The sequence below is a fragment of the Pristiophorus japonicus genome, chromosome 2 (genome assembly GCF_044704955.1).
Source record: "Pristiophorus japonicus isolate sPriJap1 chromosome 2, sPriJap1.hap1, whole genome shotgun sequence".
Classification (NCBI taxonomy): domain Eukaryota; kingdom Metazoa; phylum Chordata; class Chondrichthyes; family Pristiophoridae; genus Pristiophorus; species Pristiophorus japonicus.
The window spans coordinates 252,745,427-252,757,995 of record NC_091978.1 but is presented as its reverse complement, the minus strand read 5'-3'; the positions used below and the strand labels follow the sequence as shown (position 1 = coordinate 252,757,995).

The 12,569-nt window shown below is 44.9% G+C and overlaps 1 protein-coding gene across 4 annotated transcripts in view; it reads right to left on the bottom strand.

Moving 5' to 3' along the window:
• Positions 1-12,569, bottom strand: part of LOC139245448 (calcium/calmodulin-dependent protein kinase type II subunit delta) — a 539,947-nt gene that overhangs the window by 174,334 nt on the left and 353,044 nt on the right. For all 4 annotated transcript variants that reach the window (XM_070871166.1, XM_070871168.1, XM_070871167.1 and 1 more), the window contains exon 6: positions 6,151-6,223. In XM_070871166.1, the coding sequence (XP_070727267.1) occupies positions 6,151-6,223 (73 nt within the window). The remainder of the gene's footprint in view (positions 1-6,150; positions 6,224-12,569) is intronic.

The following is a 12,569-nucleotide window of genomic DNA, read 5'->3' as shown; positions in this document are numbered from 1 at the left end:
ACTGAGGTTGAATGATCAGCCATGATCTTACTGAATGGCGGTGCAGGCTCGAAGGGCCGAATGGCCTGCTCCTGCACCTAATTTCTATGTTTCTATGCAGTATAACGTGGACAAATGTGAAGTTATCCGCTTTGGTAGGAAAAACATAAGGACAAAACATTATTTAAATGATGATGGCTTGGGAAGTGTTGATGTACAGGGGGGATCTGGGTCTTCTTGTACACCAGTCATTGAAAGCAAACATGCAGGTGCAGCAATCAGTTAGGAAGGTAAATGGTATGTTGGCCTTCATTGCAAGAGGATTTTACAGGAGCAAGGATGTCTTACTACAGTTATACAGGGCATTGGTGAGACCGCACCTGGAGTATTGTGTGCAGTTTTGGTCTCCTTACCTAAGGATATACTTGCCATAGAGGGAGTGCAGCGAAGGTTCACCAGACTGATTCTTGGGATGGCAGGACTGTCGTATGAGGAGAGATTGGATCGACTAGGCCTGTATTCACTAGAGTTTAGAAGAATGAGAGGGGATCTCATTGAAACGTATAAAATTCTGACTGGGTTCGATAGACTGGCTGCGGGGAGGATTTTTCCCCTGGCTGGGAAATCTAGAACAAGGGGTCACTGTCTCAGGATACAAGATAGGAAATTTAGGACCGAGACGAGGAGAAATTTTTCACTCAGAGGGTGGTGAACCTGTGGAATTCTCTACCACAGAAGGTTGTGGAGGCCAAGTCAATAAATATATTCAAGAGGGAGGTAGATTTCTAGAAACAAAAGGCATCAAGGAAAAGCGAGAATATGGTGTTGAGATAGAGGATCGACCATGATCATATTGAATGGCAGTGCAGACTTGAAGGGCCAAATGGCCTACTACTACTCCTATTTTCTATGGGCTCAATTTTGGCCCAGCCCGTTTTTCGGCGCACTTACCAGAGATACGGCGCTTTTCTCCATTCAGAAGTGCGCCGAAAAATTTCCTTCCCACTTTGGCCGCTGCCCGGCCTCCTCCTTATGGTTGCGCATCTTGGCCAGTCGAGTCGGGGGTGGAACCAGCGTCCTGCGCCGAAAACAATGCCGGGATGTCTGCACATGCGCAGTGGAGTGTCCGCGCAAGCGCAGTGGAGTGTCCGCACATGCGCAGTAGCTCCTCGCCCTCAGCCTTTCCGTGTGCTTTCTGCAGCCGCTGTGTGGGATCCGATGCCGGCCAAATTTGTGAGTAGGGCTATGGAGTGGCAATTGCACGGACTGCTTAGTTCCAGTGATCTATGTAATACAGTGCCGCCTGAAGCATATGAGCCAGACTGTGTCAAATTGCTCGCTGAAGAGGTTGGCGGGTTGCAGTGTGTTTGATAACATGCGAATGTATGGGGAAGAGCGTAGAGGAGAAACATTGTTAAGTTTTAATTATTTGTTTGGAAAATGCCTATTTGTGGACTTAAATTGGAAAATACATTGCTTATTGGGGAGCTGTGTGTGCATTAACAGGAGATACAGTCAGTTTAAGTAGCATTTCTCTTTCAATACCCACGTTGAAAAGCCTTAACCCTACTTTGGTAAATGCATCGATTTGAAGCTTTAATTACTTTCATCTTAGAAAATGCACCGGGAGGCCACTTGGCCGGGGCTAGGGACGGGAGGTGGGGCGGGGGGGGGGGGGGGGGGTGAGCAGGAGAACTGATAGTGCTCCTGCCTGGATGATTTCTATCAGTTCTCCTGCCCGCCCCTAACCCAGGCCGAGTGGCATCCCGCACCGGCGGGCCCACTGCCTTCCCGGGCAGAGTTTTAAGATGAAGGTAGGACTTACTTCAATTTTTTATTTGTTATTGAATTCTTACAACTTTTTGTTTCCAAGATTTGGTGGTTTGTAAGGCTTGATACTTTAGGTGCAGATCCTCACCGCTTCCCTTCCTGTCCCTATCCCCAGGTTGAATGGCCTCCGATGTACCTACCTGCGCCGATTTCTTAACTCTCCGCAAGGGTTTTCTGAAGTGGCCACATACGCTGGCCTAAGTAGGTTTAGAGTAACTATTAGCTGGCCAAAGTTGCCTAAATGGGCAGAACTGGCGTAGGTGGCTGGTAACACCCCCTTTTGAGAAAAAAAAACAAAACTAAAAATTCGTAACTAACTCACACACTGGTGCAAATTGATTGTGGAAAATGGGGATTTTTAAGTTACGCCAGAAAAACCAAGTTACTCCAAAAAAAACGGAGCAACTCCTGGCCAAAATTGAGCCCATTGACTGTAACTGGAGGCTCTGTTGAGTATATAGCTCACTAGAAACCCTGTTGTATTATGATGCTATATATTTTGGAACCACTACCAATCAATTTGTTTTGCACTCCATCATAGGGATGACATTTAACTGCACCCAAGAACTTTAAAAAAAAATGATGTACTGGATTTTAACGGCTATTTATAGCTATTCCTGCTGTCTTGCTGCGATAACGTTAAACATAATTTTCTTTCGCAACATTTGAATACCAAATTCTGTACCTGCTTTGAAACTGGGAAAGGGAGAGGGGACGAATGACCTCATGGTTAAAATTGACTGCTTTCTTTGGATAAGGTGAATCTGCACAAGGTATTTAAAGGGGATTAGGTATTGTAAATTTCATTAAGGTATGCTTCATTGTTAGCTTTAGACTAAATCTTTCTCCTATATGGCCCCATCAAAACTGTTCATGTGACACCATTAAATGCCAGAGTCCTCCTTGCTCATTCTCACTGCAAGAGCATCAGGACTTTCCTGTGATGTGAAACTAACCTGTTCTTTCTAGTTCAAGTCATTTAGTTTCTCATTGGCAGGGAAAATGAGATAACCTATCTTCCGGCAGTATTTTTAACCATTTCACCGCAAAAGGAACAAGAGGAAAATAATAATATTGGGGTTCATTTCTAGAGGAATAGAATTGAAAAGCAGGGAAGTTGTGATAAACTAGTCTAGAACCTTGGTTAGACCACACTTGGAGTACTCTATAGTTCTGGTCTTCATATTACGAAAAGGATATAGAGGCACTGAAGAAAGAGCAAATAAGATTTACAAGGTAGATACCAGAACTGAGAGGTCATAACTATCAGGAAAGCCTGAACAAGCTGGGGCTCTTTTCTCGAGACAAGAGAAGGCTGAGGGGTGACCTAATAAAGGTATTTAAAATTATGAAGGGGTTTGATGCGGTAGATCAGGAAAAGGTGTTTCCACTTGTGGTGGAGTCAAAAACTAGGGGCCATAAATATAAGACAGTCACTACTATATCCAGTAAAGAATTCAGGAGAAATGTCTTTGCCCAGAGAGTGGTTAGAATGTGGAACTTGCTACCACAGGGAGCAGTTGAGGCGAATAGCACAGATTGCTTTAAGGGGAAGCTAGAAATCACATGCGGGAGTAAGGAATAGATGCAGATGCAGATAGTTAGATGAAGTTGGGTGGGAGAAGGCTCGTGTGGAGCACAAACACTGGCATAGGCCAGTTGGCATAAGGAAATTGGAAAGAGGAAAGCAAATGCACACACTCGGCAGGTAGCAGAATGAAATTTAAGATGGAGTCACCCAAGTGACCAGTCTTCATATCTAAATTGAGACAGTAAATGTTTGGAGGCTAGTTGTCATGGAGGCCATCAACCATAGGTCCAATTCTGTCCAATTACTATAAATGGATAGTAATCATGTTTGGGGGCTTTGGCTGATTTTCCTTCTCCCTAGCTCAAGGGTACAGAGGATAACTGTAGGTCCCCAACTATTGTCCTGATGAGATTCACTAACTCAAGATAGAAACCAGACTGATCCAGGTTTCAACGGCCGGAATTTTAATCTGGAGGCAGGTTGGGAGCAGGGGGTCTAAAAAGCGTTCGGGAAACCTGGAAGAATGGGTATCCCGTAGGCCTTACCGAGTTTAACGGCAGAGCCTGATTAATATGTCAAATCTGTTTCCCGCGCGCAGCCACATGGAAAGGCTGGCTGGCTGTGGGGTGGGTAGGCCTGCAGCACTAGGCTGCAGAGAGAAGGGAGGGAGGGATCGGGAATGGGGAATAGTTGGGGGCCAGAGGTGGAAGGCGAGGAAAGCGATCGGGGGCTGGAGGAGAGAGGTTGAAAGGGGTGGGGGGGCAGAAATCAGAGACTAATGGGGGAAGATCAGAGGCCGGGGTGGCAACTGGGTGAGGCAGGATCACCGGATGCAGTAGGCAAGTGAAAAGACTCTAACCTCGTGGGTCCAGCAGTCCTCGCCTCCTTTAAGCTGGTAAGTTCCCCGAGGCCTGAGAAACACGGCCAGCCAGAGTTAAATTTGAAATGGTGGATTGCCATGAGGCACGCCAGCTTCATTATAATTGTTATATATGGGTGAGTTGGGGTCAGGATTCAGTTTTTGAACTCTTTAACCTCCCATTCTACCTTGTCTTTTGGGGTTAAAATTTCCCCCCTATGTCTCAACACACCACATGATGATGATTTAGTCACAAAACCAACAGGGAAGCTAGAAACGTTACTGTTGATCCTAAAGGTACAAAGAAAATGTTCCAGGAAACTGGTAAATAGAAAAAGAATGAACATTTACATATATACTTAAATGCAACCCTTGTTATGTGACAATATACCCTTCTAAACAAACCAGATCAAGATTTACACTCCTAATGGTTATCCAGTGACTTTTGCTGACACGAGCATACTGAGCAAAGCAAAAGCTGGTGTGGTTGCGGTCTTAGACCCCACATGGTTAAACAGCCTGCCAAAACTCACTGGGCTTGCACATGAAGAATGGTCACTTGGATAAAGCACAAAAGGACTGCCAGCACTTGTAGAATCATACTGTAGCATCAGTCGCCTTCAAGACAACAGTGAAGAATGGCTGAGTAAATTGAGAGAAAGGAGAACCAGAATTGCTCATGCAGAATTGTTTTTTTTTGGAAAATAAATGAAATGCCCTCTCTTCCCCAATCTGCTTCCCTCCTTATAGGCAGTGACACATGTTGAGGGTACTGTTTTCTGGGCAGCAGCAGCAGCAGCAGCCTGCTGGTACCTTACACAAGTAGCCATTCTTCATGTGTGGAATTTGGAAGAAGCTTTGATTCTACTACATGCATGACTGCAGAACTGTTTGAACTATTTAAATTATCACCATCTTCAAATCACTCACCTTCAGGTCTCGATGGACCACACCCATCTGATGGCAGTGTAGCACAGCCTCCAGGATCTGCTGAATGCAATGACTGCATGCAAACACCAGGGGCGTGTGTTAGTTCCAAGCTGACACTCACTCTCTGTGCACTGTTGGAGAGACTGGCTTCATAGTCAATAGCAAACAACTGGTGTTTTTTTCTGAATCATCCTTAATGGACCTAAACACACATGCTCCAGCAGAATAACCATTGGCTCATTAACCAGGAATCCATAGCTTCCTTACATTTACTTTAACTAGATGCATAGTCATTCTTCTTTTAGCAAACTCTAAGAAGGGGAAAGAATTACTGGGTCGACACTCAGTGGTAACGATAAAGTTACAATTAGCCAATGAGAAAACAGTAGCAGGTAGCTACTTTAGCAAATATATATTAATTTAGTTCAACATAATGTTCACCTTTGGCAAACAAGTGATTTTCAAATGAAAGTTATTTTACTCGCTCCCAATCAGTTTGCATCTTTCATCGATACTTTGGTTATACGATAGGTTACAAACATTGTAGTTACCATATAGCTGTTAATTTTGGTTTAAAAGAGTGTTGCCATATTTTTAACATTTTATAATTCCTCATTTTCATCTACTGACTATTCATATTCCAATGGAGTAATGTGTGACCAGTTGTGCAAATAGTTGCTATCACAGCCCAAGTCTCAGAACAGAAGTGGTGTTTATTTCACACGCAGCAATGCATCATAAGCAACATTTTAAAAATATTACATGTTTACACACCCACACTTTTCACCATAACAATTCAAACAAAAGTTTTAAAGAAATGTTCAGTGTCCAGAACCTTAAAATTGTAAAGACTTCCCCAATTGCATTTGAAAGCTTTCAGCCATGATGCATAGCAGACATGTGGACTTTTAAATTGGTAAGCGGCACCGTGCAGATTGTGCTGAGGCAAGGGAGATCTTTAAGATTGCTTTCCCACCCCTGTTAATGTATTTCTGCTTGCAGTTCATGGGTAAATACTGACCTTCAGGTCCCTGTGAACTATGCCATTAAGGTGACAATGATTTACACTTTCTAGAATCTGCTGTATACAATGACTGTGAAGAAACAAGGGCAGAATGGAAGGGAGAAGAAATTTAGGGTATATTTTCACAGCACACACATAGAAAGTTCACAGTACTGAACAGAATTTCATCAATTGCAACTTGAAAAAAAGAATAAAAACAGCGACAGTGAATGAAGCTACACTTACAAGTTAAAAAAAAAACAGCACTACAGTCATTATAGAGAATAATATCTAAAAAAATCTAATCAGCTAAAAAAGCTAATGATTTGATCAAAAGCTGTATATATAAAGATAGGAACATTAGCTAACTATTTTAAATGTTCCAGACAGACAAAACATAGCCAAGTTGCATTTCACAATATAATAAAGCCATGACTGACTAGTTTTGTGTATGACAAAGTAAATTTCAGTGCAAATTATATTTTATTACAATTACACTATTCTTTTACTGACATACATAGACATAAGTGATAAATCTGCACAGATTCCACCACCTACAAAATTGGATTAACCGTTTTCTTTTATGAACGAGCAGTTTAAAAAAAAAACAAGGGCCAACTGTCATAGATAAAATGGTTGCAGAACAAATTAGATGCAAATGGGACAGGAACTGATGGCACCTGAAATAAGGTCAGTTTTGTAATTAGTATTTTTTTTATAAAAGAGAATGTTAGATTAACTATCATAGCTTTCACCTTCCACTTCACTGAAAGAAGTATAACCTTGACAAACAAAGTGAAAAATACCATCATGCTAGATTGTTTGGGGGGGGGGGCGAGGGGGTGGGGAGGGGATTCTTCGGATCACTGCCCCGCTTCATTTCCATGTCAGGTGCAGCTATAATAGGTCAGATGATTGACCAGCACTCTGTGTATAAGCCTTTGATCTGAATTGCACCTTTAGACACCTTGATTGCAGAAGGCAGCATTGAGACCCTATGCACAATAAAAGCGAAGGAGACAAAATTGCCCCTTTAAAAAAAAGAGACCCGTTAACAGGGCGGAGGAGACTTTTCGCCTGGTGGTGGGGGGTGGGGATGGTGGGAGGGGTGGTGGTGCTACTGGCTCCTCGGAAATTGTGGAGCTGCCACGGTAGCGCTACGCCCCCATGGTTAACGTCCCAGGCCACCGCACAACCGGCTATGAGCGGATGTCAAAGCCAGCTTCGCGACCGACATCCGCTCTTGGGGTGCTACTTGAAGGGGAGGGCACAAGTGCCCGCGCCGCCACCTTCTCTGGATTGCCAACTCTGGGTTGGCTCTACGATGGCGACACAAGCATGGTCCAGGCCACCATCGCACAGCCTGGCAGTCTGTTTTGGGTGCTGGGCTGCAGGTCCAGTCCCACGTTGCCCTGGTGGCCTAGTGGAGGCCAGAGGCCTTGCAGAGTGCGCAGCAGCCCTCCCCTTTAAGAGAAGGAGAGGGGCGTTGATGCACGCCAGTGCTACGTGGAGCATCCATATAGCGTTTCACTTCCCGCCCCAGTATTGCCCCGGGAACCACCCCTCAAGGAAGTGGAGCGCTCCACTTCCTTTGAGGGGTGGTAAGCCCTTTCAGCAGCGGGAGCAGGACATCTGTGTCGGGCACAGAAAGTCCCGACCCCAGCTGGTTACTGCCCCCAATCAGGGTGCAGGGCAGTTTTGCCACCAAAGTAACGTACACAATATCAGCAGCTCCAAACAACATTTGATCAAACAAAAAACATTTTGGTACATTGATGACTCTATTGGGGCCGTTTCCTGCTCTTGCCCTGAACTGGAAAATGTCATTCACTTTGGTTCAAATTTCCATCCTTCCCTCATCTTCACATGGTCCATCTCAGACTCTTCCCTTCCCTTCCTCGACTTCTTTGTCTCCATTTCTGGGGATAGGCTATCAACAAACATCCTCTATAAGCCCACTTACTCACACAGCTACCTGGAAACACTTCCTCCCACCCCGATTCCTGTAAGGACGCTATTCCATTCTCCCAGTTTCTCTGTCTGACGATGCCACCTTCCATATTAGTACTTCCGATATGTCTTCCTTTCTCCTCAACCATGGATTCCCCTCTATCGTGTCCGTTCTATTTCCCGCACTTCTGCACTCACCCCTTCCCCTCCCTCCCAGAACCACGATAGAGTTCCTCTTGTCCTCACCTATCACCCCACCAGCCTCCAAATTCAATGCATCTTCCTCCGCCATCTCCAGCGTGTTCCCACCACCAAACACATCTTCTCCTCCCCTCCCATTTCAGCATTCCAAAGGAACCGCTCCCTCTGCGGCACCCAGGTCCACTCTTCAATCAGCCCCAACACCTTCCTGTGCAAGCGCAGGAGCTGCAACACCTGCCCTATTGCCTTCCCATGCTCCAGGGCCCCAAACACTCCTTCAAGGTGAAATAGCGATTCACTTGTATTTCTTGCAATTTAGTATACTGCATTCACTGCTCACAATGCGGTCTCCTCTAAATTGGGGAGATTAAATGAAGATTGTGTGACCGCTTTGCAGAACACCTCCGTTCAGTTCGTAAGTGTGACCCCGAGCTTCCAGTCACCTGAGACTTTAATTCTCCGTTCCATTCTCACTCTGACCTCACCGTCCTCAGCCTCTTGCACTGTTCCAACAAAGCTCAATGTAAGCTCGAGGAACAGCACCTCATGTTTCGATGAAGCACTTTACAGCCTTATGGACTCAACATTGAGTTCAACAATTTCAGACCATAACCTCTGCCCCTATTTTTTCACATGGGAGCTGTTGATGATTCTGCCATTCCCATTTATACCTCATCTAGACTCATCTTTTGTTTCTTAACTTGTCGCATTACCATCTCCTTTTGCCTTGCACCCTCATCCTCATTTAGATTCTTATTTTCCAAGTAATATGTGGCCATCTTATTTTTCTTACTAAAATGTAATAACTTACACTTATCTGTGTTGAAATTAATTTGTCAATTATATGCCAATTTTGCAAGTTTATTAATGTCTTCCTGTACTTTATTGCAGTCCTCCTCCGTATTGACTACCCCTCCTCCCACTCCCCAATTTGGTGTCATCTGCAAATTTAGAAATTATGTATTTGATTCCAAAGTCTAAATCATTAATATAAATTGTGAACAATAGTAGTCCCAGCAATGACCCTTGTGGGACACCACTTTCTACCTTCTGCCACTTTGAGTTGCTACCCCTTACCCCTACTCTCTGCTTTCTGTCTTGCAGCTAGCTAGCTATCCAGTCTGCTACTTGTCCTGTGACTCTGCATACATAAGAACATAAGAATTAGGAACAGGCGTAGGCCTCTCGAGCCTGCTCCGCCATTCAAAAAGATCATGGCTGATCTGGCCGTGGACTCAGCTCCACTTACCCGCCCGCTCCGCCCGCATGCTCTGACCTTATTCATTTGTTTATTATGTGACACCTTATCAAAAGTTTTTTTGAAATCTAGATATATTACATCTACTGCATTAGCCTTGTCTACTCTCTCTGTTGCCTCTTCAAAGAATTCGATGAGATTGGTCAAGCAAGACTATCACTTTTGAAATCCATGCTGACTATTCATTATTATATTTTTGGTTTCCAGATGATTTTTCTATTTTTTCCTTTATTAGGGATTCCATTATTTTGATGTGAAGCTGACTGGTCTATAGTTCCTTTGACTTCTCTCCTAATCTTTTCATATTCTGTCAAATTTTCCCTCGTGTCTTCATTCATGGTGTCTCAATATTTAGTTCTTGTTTTTTTTTAGCAGAATATAGTTTTCCTGGACACTGTTGAACAAGGTTTTAAATGTTTGCCATTGCAGTTCTATGTCATTGTTTGCCAATATTGTTGTCCATTTTATTTTCCCAAATTATGACCAACTTCAAACTACTTGAGGCATTTCTCAGAACGATGATGGGCATTAAATAAATGGAACTGTTTCTTTACTTAGAACCAGAAGCAAAATTCAAGGATGTGTTACCTGAAGAACAAAAGGCTTATGTGCTGAGTACTTTGCATGAACCTGAGCATTGTGGGTTACTCCAACACTGCCATTCTCACTAAAGGCAGGTAATAAGCATATCCTAGGGAGTTTGGAGAATCAGTGTCAGGTCTAGTTGCATTTGTAGGAAAATGAAAATTGTTGATAGATCACATTCGAACAGATTGTAGTTATGGATCATGAACTGCGAACTTCTGTTTTATACCCTAAGCCTTCAAGTAGGAGGCTTTCCAAGTTGCAGTGTTGTCACCTTGATGGGTGAATGTCCTGCTTTTCCAGATTGATTCTCACAGGAGCCATGCTGCTAGCTTAATCATGCTATCAGTTTGAAGTTCTGTCAGCATGCCAAATCTAGCCTTGCATACGATTGCAGTTAAACTGCAGTTAATTCCAGAAACACAGCCAATTTGGGTTGAGGAGGGAAAAAAAGATACTAAAAGGATTGTAACAATCCAAGCAGGAAGAGTTTTAAATCCACCAATATAGCTTCCACCAGCAGTTTCAGAATCCACATGTACTGCTGTACGTGCATCCTGCTTGAAGAGAGAATTATGTTGATTGAATGACTCCAAAACCCTCTGGTGGTAATGAGATCATGTCCCAACATGATCTGAAAGTCGGTGCCTGTAAAGGATAGGGCCATCGGAGCCTAAAACTGAGGTTCAAGTGAACTCAAATTTAGTTGTCCCAAGAGGTCTGCAACTTACTAGATCATTACTTTTCAAGAGATCCCAGACGTAACTTGTATCAGACAATTGTTCAGACAGGGGAGAACATGCAACAGCTGCATTCACAGAAATTTACCTGACCAAGGTGTGCATGGCAAAGTTAATGAAGGGCATTGTCCCTAGGAGTAGTTTTTTTTCTTTCTCCTCTCCCCGTACCTTGACCCGGTGCTTTTTTTTTTCAAAAGCAATTTTCAGTCTCTATGTCACCATATCATCAATCATAGGCAGTCCCTCGGAGTCGAGGATGACTTGCTTCCACACTAGAAATGAGTTCTCAGGTGATTGAAGAGTCCAACGCTGGACCTACAGTCTCTGTCACAGGTGGGGCAAATGGTGGTTGAAGGAACAGGTGGGTGGGGTGCCTGGGTTGTCGCACGCTCCTTCCGCTGTCGACGCTTGGCTTCAGCTTGCTCTCGGCGAAGAGACTCAAGTTGTTCAGCGTCTTTCCAGATGCTTTTCCTCCACTTTGGGCAGTCTTGGGCCAGGGATTCCCAGGTGTCGGTGGGGATGTTACATTTTTTCAAGGAGACTTTGAGGATGTCCTTGAAGCATTTCCTCTGCTCACCTGGGGCTCGCTTGCAGCGTCGGAGCTCAGAGTAGAGCGCTTGTTTTGGGAGTCTCGTGTCAGGCATGCAGGCGATGTCGCCCATCCAGCGGAGCTGATCGAGTGTGGTCAGTGCTTCGATGCTGGGGATATTGGCCTGAGCGAAGACACTGACGTTAGTGCGCCTATCCTGCCAATGGATTTGCAGGAGCTTGCAGAAGCAGCGTTGGTGGTACTTCTCCAGTGTTTTGAGGTGCCTGCTGTACGTAGTCAATGTCTCTGAGCCATATAGGAGGGTGGGTATCATCACTGCTCTGTAGACCATGAGCTTGGTGCCGGGTTTGAGGTCCTGGTCTTCAAACACTCTCTTCCACAGGCAACTGAAGGCTGCACTGGCACAATGAAGGCGGTGTTGGACCTTGTTGTCAATGTCTGCCCTTGTTGACAGTAAGCTCCCGAGTATGGAAAATGGTCAACGTTGTCCCAAGGCCTCGTCGTGGATTTTGATAACTGTGGGGCAGTGCTGTGTGGCAGGGGCAGGTTGGTAGAAGACCTTTGTCTTACGGATGTTTAGTGTAAAGCCCATGCTCTCGTACGCCTCGGTGAAGGTGTTGACGATGGCTCGGAATTTGTCCTCAGAGTGTTCGCAGACGCAAGTGTTGTCTGCGTACTGTAGTTCGATGATGGAGGATGGGACGTCTTTGGATCTGGCCTGGAGGCGGCGGAGGTGGAACAGATTCCCGTTTGTCCTGTAATTTAGCTTCACTCCAGCGGGGAGCTTGCCGAGGGCGAGATGGAGCATTGCAGCAAGGAAGATCGAGAAGAGCGTTGGTGCGATGACACACCCTTGCTTGACCCCAGTCCGAATGTGGAATGGGTTGGTGGTGGATCCGTTGGTCAGGATCATGGCTTGCATGTCATCGTGGAGCAGGCGGAGAATGGTGACAAACTTTTGAGGGCAGCCGAATCTGAGGAGGACGCTCCATAATCCCTCACAGTTGACAGTGTCGAAGGCTTTTTTGAGGTCGAAGGCGGCCATATACAGGGGTTGCTGCTGTTTCCTGCATTTCTCTTGTATCTGCCGTGCAGTGAAGATCATGTCCATTGTGCCCCTTAGTGGGCAGAATCTGCATTGTGACTCTGGGAG